Source organism: Drosophila ananassae, unplaced genomic scaffold, assembly GCF_017639315.1.
Source record: "Drosophila ananassae strain 14024-0371.13 unplaced genomic scaffold, ASM1763931v2 tig00000091, whole genome shotgun sequence".
NCBI lineage: Eukaryota > Metazoa > Arthropoda > Insecta > Diptera > Drosophilidae > Drosophila > Drosophila ananassae.
In genome coordinates, this window is record NW_025319113.1 from 255,927 (window position 1) to 268,245 (window position 12,319).

Below are 12,319 nucleotides of genomic sequence, written 5' to 3' on the forward strand. Positions count from 1 at the left end.
TAGGTCAACTGCAAGGTTTTATAAACTTCGGCTCCGCCCGATTTTAGCTTTCCTTACTCGTTTAAGTTAGAATGGGACTTGGTACAGATTCCATTTTGGGCAAAGTAATCCTATTTGCCAAATATCCTAAGGCTCGTCCGATTATATCCTATATCTGCCAGTTGGGCCAAGCAGCCACCAAAAAATTCATGTAAAATAATCATAATATGCTTAGCTGCAACTGTTCTTATCAGCATGTATTCTTCTCTGTTTTGTCTCCCAGTTTCGCACGCGCTTTATTGTTATTTGTAGCGTATGCGCTTTGGGGAGCTTTAGTAGAGCTTTTGCGCAAGCTCTTGGTTTGCGTTTATTGTGATTTGGAATTGATTGGAGCAGCATAGATTAGGGTTAAATTGAACCCAAATAAAAATATTGAAAATCTTATTTGAAACGCGTCTATTTATTCGGCTGCTATTAAAATCTATTAATAGCATAACACTGCCATATAACTGAACTATCCGAAATGGCTCAACATTGCTATTTTTAAAGATGCTTGAGGCTGTTTCCAACATTTTTATTAGAAACTTGATTCGGTGGTGAAATTCCCACAAGGATCGGCCAACTATATACGATCCAATGTATATATAATAATACTAATAACACAGGCCAACAGCAAAAAATCTCCACGCATAATTTTACCTGCTCCATAACCTTTAGGCTCCCCTGAACCAAAGTCCAGAACAAACATTCTGGACTTCTGGAGGTTCTATCACCCACCGTTTCCGCGGTACACCTAAGAGAAGAAATTGATCAAATTTTACCATATATTGAATTATGTAGGCCGTGAAATGGCTACGACCATCATTGTTTCCAGTACATTTCATTTTTGAAATGTATGTGTACCAGCTAAAATTAAAAAATGGTATCTAGCAGTTACCATATCTTTGGAATACTCATCCAAAGTTGAAATCTCAGATTTTCTACGTTAAGTTTTGGTCTTCTATGATTTTTCCCCAAACATTTTTCTATGGAAGATTTTTATTTTCTTATTGAAATCAGTAGATCATACCATGTTTTAATTTTGGATTTAAGGAAAAACTCGAAATAATTTTATTGAATTTAAGATATGGTAACTGCTAGATACCATTTTTTAATTTTAGTTGGTACACATACAATTCAAAAATGAAATGTACTGGAAACAATGATGGTCAAAAAGTTGGAAATTGTCGGCCTGTGTAATATATCAACTCAAAAAAAGTAATTTCGAGGAAAACGCGTTTAAAGTTCCAGTCGTTCGCTCAACCGGTCTAGTTCAACCGTCAGGTAAACGGCTATAACTTTGAAAATCATTTGAGTTTTGAAAAATCCTTTTAGGGAGTTATTTTGAATATTAAAAAAAAATGTAATGTTGATTGTAGAGATGATTTTACATACTTTTTGTTTTTATACCCTTGCAGAGGGTATTATAATTTTGGTCAAAAGTGTGCAACGCAGTGAAGGAGACATCTCCGACCCTATAAAGTATATATATTCTTGATCAGGATCACCTCCTGAGTCGATATAAGCATGTCCGTCTGTCCGTCTGTCCGTCTGTCCGTCTGTCCGTCTGTCTGTCTGTCTGTCTGTCCGTCTGTCTGTCTGTCCGTCTGTCTGTCTGTTTCTACGCAAACTAGTCTCTCAGTTTTAAAGCTATCGAGTTGAAACTTTGCACACACCCTTCTTTCCTTTGCAGGTAGTACATAAGTCGGAACGGCCGGGATCGGTCGACTATATCCTATAGCTGCCATATAACTGATTGATCGGAAATGGCATAACTTCGTTGTTTTTCAAGTTAGAAGGTTGGGACTTTCTATGGATTCTTATTTGGTCCAACTTATACGATCTGCCAAATTTCATAAAGATCGGTCGACTATATCCTATAGCTGCCATATAACTGATTGATCGGAAATGGCATAACTTCGTTGTTTTTCAAGTTAGAAGGATGGGATTTTCAATGTATGCTTCTTTGGTCAAAATAATTCGATATGCCAAATTTCATAAGGATCGGCCGACTATATACGATCCGCTGTATATCTAATAATATAGATGCGTGGCGCCACCTATCGGACTGCGACTGAACTGCAAGGGTATATAAACTTCGGCTCCGCCCGAAGTTAGCTTTCCTTTCTTGTTTTTACTAAATTTTTGTTGTTAAAACAGAACGGCTTCCCATGTATGAAGATAATAAATTAATTGTGCATTAATGTCTACACATTAACTACATTAATGTCTATTGTAGGCACATAGAAGATGAATATAATGCAAGGGTTAATTCACATACAGCCATATATGGCTTTCTCGTTTTTTTTTTTATAAAATAGTATATTTAATGCTCATCTGCAGTATTATCTTATTTTCACTGTAAACAAAACTTTATATTCTATTAGAATAAAAATAATTCACATGGTAAATTCACATTTAGTAGAAAAAATAAAATCTTAAATTAAGGAAAGTTATTTTTTGTTTATTTACGTTATTTTACCTCACACTTTCGAAAAAACTAAAGGTGGCTGTTTACTATAATTTTTTAACAACGACGAAAGATAATACAGAAGCTCCACGTTATAATTCGCTATATTTTTACCAAAAGAACTTAAGCCTACCCAGTCGTGCCTGGCGCTCGCCAAACGCGCATCCCGCGGTAGGAAATGGGAGTGCGCGGCGCACTCCCATCTGCGGAAAACCATCATTCCGATTTACATTGGCGTGGCCGCTTTTCTCACCCAGCGGAGCGAGCATCAATATGCTTGGCGATCGGAAAAAGAAGGCGGTTCTCCCCTACCCGCAAGCTTACCGGCTAGGGGAGATCGGCGTGAAATCTCACCCAGGGAAATTCTGGTTGAAAAAAAATTTCCCTTGCTTTTTGCTTTGCTTTTGGTTTTTGTTTTTGTTTTTCCCAACCTGCCCATTGATTTTTACTAAATTCGAAATGCGTTGTTTGTCATATTTATTTATTATTAATTATATTTATTATTTATTAATCTTAATACATAAAACTGAAAAGATAAAAAAAAGAAATAAAAAAAAGCTAAAAATAAATAAATAATAAAAACAAATAAGATTCTTACAAATAAAGATATTAACACGTCCAAATTTCTAGTACAGCCAGAACTGAAAATATTTGTTTAATGAAATAACGTTTATTCATTATTATCAACACAATAAAATATAAATAATTGAATGAACGGAGCAGTAAACTTACCATTTCACAATAATAAACCAATGCGACTCACTATGAACAACCCTATGTGACCGTTTCGATTTGGGTTGATTTAGCATAAAAACGCTGCACAAAACGCACACTAATTACGCGGGATTATTTTTTTGCTGCCCTCAGTTAAAGTAAAAAATAAATTCCTTATATGAATAATATTTTTCATTAAATATTGAGCTATGTTTAAATTTTGCACTTCAATAAAATTATTATAGAACATAAATTGGTAAACTTAAATAATATACGTTGAATTGTTCATGAAATAATTTTTTCTAGGTTAAAAGTCCCACGCATAAATTTTTCTAAGTCCCAAGCGAGACGAAAATTTTCTAAGTCCAGTTTTTTGAGAGCGAAATCTATGTTGAGAGAACAAATTCCCTCTCTCAACTCGGGGTGGGTGAGAACAAGGTACGAAAGATGCCTGCCGGAATGCACCGAAACGCTGCTAGCACCGAAAAGTCCGACTGGGTAGCTTATCTATTGCGGCGGAGCGGACGAATTCACGGGAGAGCGCAAGTGAGCTTTTCTTGCGCTCCCGCTCCGCCCTATGCTTTTTAACAACGACGAAAGATAATACAGAAGCTCCACGTTATAATTCGCTATATTTTTACCAAAAGAACTTAAGCCTAGCTTTTCTATTGCGGCGGAGCAGACGAATTCACGGGAGAGCGCAAGTGAGCTTTTCTTGCGCTCCCGCTCCGCCCTATGCTTACTTAGACTAGACTTATACTAGACTTCAATACAATTCATAACTTTTACAAAATCTTCTACATTAATTCTACAAGCGGAATGATACTTAAGAAAGGGCACAAAAAAATATAATTTCAACAGAAAATAGTGTAAAAAAATAAATGATTTAAATAAAGTTTGCGAATCACAAAAAAAAAATTATTAAAAGTGAGTAGCAATATATGGCTCTGTATGCGGAAGAGGGTAAAAGGGTTTGGTGCTTTGCGCTCGACCACTTTTTTTAAGCGCATTTAATGATCAATTGCCATTTAAAATTTAATTTACCACTGCAAAGATCTGCAAATCGTTTTAATCTCAGATAAGACTGCTTTTCTACGCAAAAAAAAAAAATGAGAAACGCAAAAGAAACCCCAAGAATTCCCTTCATCCTAATCAAAAAATTAAAATTCAGAAAGAAATATGTCATCATATTAAAATTAAAAACTCAACATTTTACTTTTTTGACGACTTCATAAAGTTATCTCTTCAACATTCATCTAAGCTCCACACCCATCCGAAAATATTCAGGCAATAAATTAAATCTTAAAGAGAAATTTTTTTAATTATAATTTCTTATATACTGCTGGATCAAAATCAGTTCATGGAACTTTCTATATCATAACTACTGACCCAAATAATAACACGGTGCGACAGTGAAAAAACACTTGTGAAACAAGATAGTGTAGGTTGTAAATCTGGTCGAAGAGAACTCAAAAATATTTTTTTTATATTTTTGGAACCCTCCAATTTTTATTTATTAAAAAAAAAACCGTTTTTTCGGGACTTTTTTGCGCTTAAAAATTCCTGAACGCGTTTTTTTCAACCGATTTCAAAATTTTCGGTGTTTTTCAATAGTTAAATGTTGTAGCTTTTGTAAAAAAACTATATCTTCGATTTTGTTGAACAAAAAGGACAACATTTTTACACCTGAAACTGAAGTTTTCGACTTTTATTCGTGTTTTTCGGATTTTGATGCCAGTTTTTCGGTACAACTTACAAAAATTCGCCCATTTTTGATACATATTAATATTGTCTCATTAATACTGAATAAAACGAGACAAATTTCATCAAAAAATAATACAAATTGTTGAAGTTATAACGCTTTTCCCAAAAAAAGTCAATAAAACCATGGGAGCACTATAAGAAGAAGAGCATATTCCTGTCTTATACACACAGGTACTCCGGAGCGCACGCTAGGTTGAATTGACTTTTTTTGGGAAAAGCTTTATAACTTCACCAATTTTCATGTTTTTTTATGTTTATTATAAAAATGGCCGAATTTTTGTAAGTTGTACCGAAAAACTGGCATCAAAATCCGAAAAACACGAATAAAAGTCGAAAACTTCAGTTTCAGGTGTAAAAATTTTGTCCTTTTTGTTCAACAAAATCGAAGATATAGTTTTTTTTTCAAAAGCTACAACATTTAACTATTGAAAAACACCGACAATTTTGAAATCGGTTGAAAAAAACGCGTTCAGGAATTTTTAAGCGCAAAAAATCCCGAAAAACGGATTTTTTTAAATAAATAAAAATTGGAGGGTTCCAAAAATATAAAAAAAATATTTTTGAGTTCTCTTCGACCAGATTAACAACCTACACTATCTCGTTTCCCAAGTGTATTTCGTTTTTTTTTTTGTCGCACAGTGTAATCAAAAGTGCCTATTTCTACCTTACTTTTCTATCTTAACTGCAGAGCTAGCTGACATATATGAAGAATGCGGCAAATACGCAAAAGCCGTTATAATTCTTACAATCTATAAATAACTAAGAATCAAAACTCTTACTCGTCTTGTTTTCTTGAATTAAGTAAAGCCGTTCCTGGACTTCGCAAGTGCGTTCGACTTTTGTTTAAATGAAAATTTTATTTTTCGCAGTGTTTCTTTTGTAAGGGGTTTTTTAAATCTGAGCATATGAAGTACATATATACAATATTTAAGGAGGACAATTTCGTCAACAAATTTTCATTCCATCGAGTAGGACTAATATAACATTTTATATGAGTAATATAATATAATAATCCAAAGGAAACATCAATGTTTCTTAACCATTTTTTGAGGACCAAAAAATATATATGAATATTTTTTTCATATTGATAATAACCATATTTAATATTTTATTTCATATTATCAAATTTAATTTTAAAAAATTGTGTTATTTTAATCATTGTAAAATATTTTATTATACCCTTGCAGAGGGTATTATAATTTTGGTCAAAAGTGTGCAACGCAGTGAAGGAGACATCTCCGACCCTATAAAGTATATATATTCTTGATCAGGATCACCTCCTGAGTCGATATGAGCATGTCCGTCTGTCCGTCTGTCTGTCTGTCTGTCGGTTTCGACGCAAACTAGTCTCTCAGTTTTGAAGCTATCGAGTTGAAACTTTGCACACATCCTTTTTTTCCTTGCAGGTAGTATATAAGTCGGAACGGCCGGAATCGGTCGACTATATCCTGTAGCTGCCATATAACTGATTGATCGGAAATGCCATAACTTTGGTGTTTTTTAAGTTAGAGGGTTGGGACTTTATGCACATGTTATATTTGACCAAAATATCTTATGTACAAAATTTCATAGGGATCGGCCGACTATATCCTATAGCTGTCATAGAACGATCGGAATTGGCATAACTTTGGTGTTTTTTAAGTTAGAAAGATGGGACTTGGAGATTACTCTTTGGGCAAAATAATTCAATATGCCAAATTTCATAAGGATCGGCCGACCATATACGATCCGCTATATATTTAATAATATAAGATGCGTGGCGCCACCTAGCTTACTGCGACTCAACTGCAAGGGTATATCAACTTCGGCTCCGCCCGAAGTTAGCTTTCCTTTCTTGTTTTATGTATATCTATGTACATTCAAGTGTCTGATTCATTTATTAGGTATAGCTAAATATAAACATGTGTTTATTTACGTCAGTGAAGTCTATGATTGTATATCTGTGTATCTACATATAAATGTATCTGTTGAATGTACTGCACATGTATTTGAAAGAGCAAATATAATCACAAAATACTTTCTATTTGACAAATATTAATAAATAAGTTTTATTCGTTTAATCCTTTTTAAAGCGTTATGGAATATCAAAGCATAATTATTTATACAATAGTCAAAATAAGACCCAGTGATGGAAAATGTAACACACTCAACAATTTAAAAAAAAATAAATATGTATTTCCTCTCCTCATTTATTTACAAGTTTTTTGGAAACGGTAAGGTAAAATACATACAAAATTTTCATATACTTATTTTTGAGTATATTTTTGGACAAGGCCTAAAGGGTGGATAAAACCGTCTCACATTAAAGGACCCAGTCGGACTTTTCGGTGCTAGCAGCGTTTCGGTGCATTCCGGCAGGCATCTTTCGTACCTTGTTCTCACCCACCCCGAGTTGAGAGAGGGAATTTGTTCTCTCAACATAGGTTTTGCTCTCAAAAAACATGGACTTAGAAAATTTTCATCTCGCTTGGGACTTAGAAAAATTTATGCGTGGGACTTTTAACTTAGAAAAAATTATTTCATGAACAATTCAACGTATATTATTTAAGTTTACCAATTTATGTTCTATAATAATTTTATTGAAGTACAAAATTTAAACATAGCTCAATATGTAATGAAATGATGATTATTTATATAAGGAATTTTTTTTTACATTAACTGAGGGCAGCAAAAAAAATAATCCCGCGTAATTAGTGTGCGTTTTGTGCAGCGTTTTTAAGCTAAATCAACCCAAATCGAAACGGTCACATAGGGTTGTTCGTAGTGCGTCGCATTGGTTTATTATTGTGAAATGGTAAGTTTACTGCTCTGTTCATTCAATTATTCCTATTTTATTGTGTTGATAATAATGAATAAACGTATTTCATTAAACAAATATTTTCAGTTCTGGCTGTACTAGAAATTTGGACGTCTCAATATCTTTATTTGTAAGAATCTTAAATAATTTTTTTTCTTTTTAATTTATTTTCAGCTTTTCGTTATTTCTTTTTATATCTCTTCAGTTTTATTTTTTAAGATTAATAAATAATAAATATAATTAATAATAAATAAATATGACAAACAACGCATTTCGAATTTAGTAAAAATCAATGGGAAGGTTGGCAAAAACAAAAACAAAAACCAAAAGCAAAGCAAAAAGCAAGGGAAATTTTTTTTCAACCAGAATTTCCCTGGGTGAGATTTCACGCCGATCTCCCCTAGCCGGTAAGCTTGCGGGTAGGGGAGAACCGCCTTCTTTTTCCGATCGCCAAGCATATTGATGCTCGCTCCGCTGGGTGAGAAAAGCGGCCACGCCAATGTAAATCGGAATGATGGTTTTCCGCAGATGGGAGTGCGCCGCGCACTCCCATTTCCTACCGCGGGATGCGCGTTTGGCGAGCGCCAGGCACGACTGGGGAGATATCCCCGGCTCTAGTTACATATATGTATGTACATATATTTCGCTCGATATACATACATATGTACATAAGTAAGCAGCGTGTGGGCAAAAATTATTAAGATCACCTTATAAAGACTTGAATATAATCAATAATTATATGTATAAATTATAAATATAATTTATAGTAATTAACTTTGCACACACGCGGGTTACTTATATCTAGGGCAATATATCATTCGACCGGACTCGAACGACCGGGATCGTACTGTATGCCTCATTTTTGAGTTTTTGTGGGTGAAGTTTGGGACTGTTGTTCGGTATTAGTGTCTCCCATAATAACTTATTTACAAAGTAAATGTATATAAGTTTCGGGTCCGCTTGTTATTTATAGTTAAAAAATTTCATGAAGAGTCAATAACCTAAGAAAATCCTTTATTATCATTTCAGAGCTGTGGCTGCCTACTTGCGGGCTTTGAACTTATCCCCAAACAATGCAGTTGTTCATGGTAACTTGGCATGCGTTTATTATGAACAAGGACTCATTGATTTGGCTATCGACACATATAGGCGAGCCATAGAGTTGCAACCCAATTTTCCGGATGCATATTGTAACCTTGCAAATGCTCTAAAGGAAAAGGGACAGGTACATTTTAAGATTTCATGAATTTTTTATAGTATTTAAATAATTCATACAGGTAAAGGAAGCAGAGGATTGTTATAACACCGCGCTCAGACTGTGCTCAAATCATGCAGATTCGCTGAACAACTTAGCTAATATAAAGAGAGAGCAAGGCTTTATAGAAGAGGCTACACGACTTTACTTAAAAGCTTTGGAAGTTTTTCCAGATTTTGCCGCTGCTCATTCAAATTTAGCATCAGTGTTGCAGCAACAAGGAAAATTAAAGGAAGCTTTAATGCACTATAAGGAAGCTATTCGAATCCAGCCGACATTTGCTGATGCTTATTCAAATATGGGAAATACTCTGAAAGAACTTCAAGACGTAAGTGGCGCATTACAGTGCTATACTAGAGCCATTCAAATTAATCCTGCATTTGCTGATGCCCACAGTAATTTGGCTAGCATACATAAAGATTCGGGGAATATTCCTGAAGCTATTCAATCATATCGTACGGCATTAAAGTTAAAACCGGATTTTCCTGACGCATATTGTAATTTAGCACATTGCTTGCAAATTGTGTGCGACTGGACTGATTATGATATTCGAATGAAGAAACTGGTTGGCATAGTTGCAGAGCAGCTTGAAAAAAATCGCTTACCATCGGTACATCCACACCATTCTATGCTCTATCCTTTGACACATGAATATCGGAAAGCTATTGCAGCTAGACATGCAAATTTATGTTTGGAAAAAGTTCATGTTCTTCATAAGCAACCGTACAATTTCTCAAAGAAATTATCCGACAACGGAAGGCTGCGCATTGGATACTTAAGTTCAGATTTTGGAAATCATCCGACTTCTCATTTGATGCAATCTGTTCCAGGACTGCATGACCGTTCTAAAGTGGAAATATTCTGTTATGCTCTAAGTCCTGACGATGGAACGACATTTCGTTACAAAATTAGCAGAGAAGCAGAACATTTTATTGACCTCTCACAAATTCCTTGCAACGGTAAAGCTGCGGATAAAATACATAGTGATGGAATTCACATTTTAGTTAATATGAATGGCTATACAAAAGGAGCGCGAAATGAAATTTTTGCTTTACGACCTGCTCCAATTCAAGTAATGTGGTTAGGTTATCCAGGTACTAGTGGAGCTAGTTTCATGGATTATATTATTACTGATGCAATAACTAGTCCAATGGAATTGGCATACCAATATAGTGAAAAGTTATCTTACATGCCGCACACATATTTTATTGGCGATCACAAACAAATGTTCCCACATTTAAAAGAACGAATAATTGTTTGTGATAAACAACAATCTTCTGTTGCAGATAACGTAACAGTTATTAATGCTACAGATTTATCTCCATTAGTAGAAAATACAGACGTGAAAGAAATAAAGGAAGTCGTTAATGCACAAAAACCTGTTGAAATAACTCATAAAGTTGCAGAGCTGCCAAATACAACACAAATCGTATCAATGATTGCCTCGGGCCAAGTTCAGACTTCTCTAAATGGTGTTGTTGTTCAGAACGGACTGGCTACTACTCAAACTAATAATAAGGCCGCTACCGGAGAAGAAGTACCTCAAAACATTGTAATAACGACTCGTCGTCAGTATTTGTTGCCGGATGATGCAATTGTTTATTGCAACTTTAATCAACTATATAAAATTGATCCATTAACTTTGGAATCATGGGTTGAAATATTAAAAAATGTACCCAAATCAGTTTTGTGGTTACTTAGATTTCCAGCCGTTGGCGAACAAAACATTAAAAAAACCGTCAGTGACCTTGGTAAATTCTTTTGTCTTCACATTGAAAAGGGTACAGGAATATTGATATTATAATATTTTTAGGCATATCTCCAGATCGAGTCATTTTTTCCAATGTAGCTGCTAAAGAAGAGCACGTACGCCGAGGACAATTAGCTGATATATGTCTTGACACGCCTCTATGTAATGGTCACACCACTTCTATGGATGTGTTGTGGACCGGCACACCAGTTGTAACAATGCCGGGAGATACATTAGCTTCACGGTAAGTGATTTAAAGTATTAGTTTCATTTTTACTTTAGTACATTATTCTGCAATATTGAAGTTAAAATACTGCTAATATGTCTCAACTTATATCATATATCATTTAATTGTTGAGAATTAAACCAAATGAAATTGTATTGGGTTTACTTATTGCAGAGCTTGCATTAACAGCTCAGTCTCAGAAACTAACCTTTCAAAACATATTCATGAAACTAATTGTCCCGGTCTCACTTAGAGAAATTAAAAATCATTTTTGGTGTATAGCAGTCGACATAATTTTTATAACTGTGCAAGGGTATTTTTTTTTTTTCTCCGACCCTATAAAGTATACATTTTCTTGATCAGGCTCACCTTCTGAGTCGATATAAATATGCCTGTCATTCATTTGTTTTGTCTGTTTTTGTGCGACTAGTGTTTGTGTTTTAAAGCCAACGACTTCAAACTTTTCTCAATCCTTTTTTCCTTTGCACGGACTACATAAGTCGTAATGGTCGGAATCGTTATGATTTTCTATAGCTGTCATATATCTGAACGATCGAAAATGTTTGGAAATGTGACTTTAGTGATTTTAAATATATATATATAAATTAACCTTATTAATAAACACAACCGCCTCAACACAAATAAGTTTGCCGCCTATGCTCGAGCATCCGGACAGACGCTGTGTTAGCAGTTTAGCCGGTGCGATCGGTCATTGCAGTTAACTACTCCCCCCCCCCCCCCCCCCCCCCCCCCCCTCAGAAATGAGACCGCTGTCGGCCGACAATATTTGGGAACTCCTGATTTCTCTTAATTGTGCCGCAGCTGAAGCTGGTTCGCCAGCCTTGAAGTGACTAGGTGTGCCTGTGAGCCAAAATCCAGCAGAGCTCGGCTGAGCAGTATAACTTCGGAGAGCGACGAAAAAATTGACGGCAGCGGACACTGAACGAGAAACAGCGTCGCGAGATGCGGAAACCTCTGGAGAGGGGTGTTGGCCTTGATTACCAGCTGGCGAGTTGCCACCAAAATGCAGCAGACTATGAGTCCTGCGTCCACCCGCACGGCAGCTTTAAGCAGTTCAATGACGAGTAAGTGACCAAATCCAAGGCACTTACGGCATAAATCCAATCGCCTAACTTCGCCTAAATCTTCAGGCGACAAGCTTAAAAACCTTGGGCAGGAGTTTATTACGTGACTATGGCCATCACAGATCATGCATGCGGAAGATTTTGTGATCACAAATGCAGAGTTACCTGGATGAAAGGGTCTACCGCAAAGTTTGGTGCATGGGATGTCGTCGGCAAATCCATGCTCTCCAAAGTCCGGCA

General features: G+C 35.5%; 1 protein-coding gene across 1 annotated transcript in view; it reads left to right on the forward strand.

The window, feature by feature from the left end:
* The window catches only part of LOC6496811 (UDP-N-acetylglucosamine--peptide N-acetylglucosaminyltransferase 110 kDa subunit), a 54,475-nt gene that overhangs the window by 21,905 nt on the left and 20,251 nt on the right, over positions 1 to 12,319 (forward strand). The window contains exons 6-8 of the mRNA XM_032456150.2: positions 8,793 to 8,988; positions 9,041 to 10,769; positions 10,832 to 11,012. Of these exons, the coding sequence (XP_032312041.1) occupies positions 8,793 to 8,988; positions 9,041 to 10,769; positions 10,832 to 11,012 (2,106 nt within the window). The remainder of the gene's footprint in view (positions 1 to 8,792; positions 8,989 to 9,040; positions 10,770 to 10,831; positions 11,013 to 12,319) is intronic.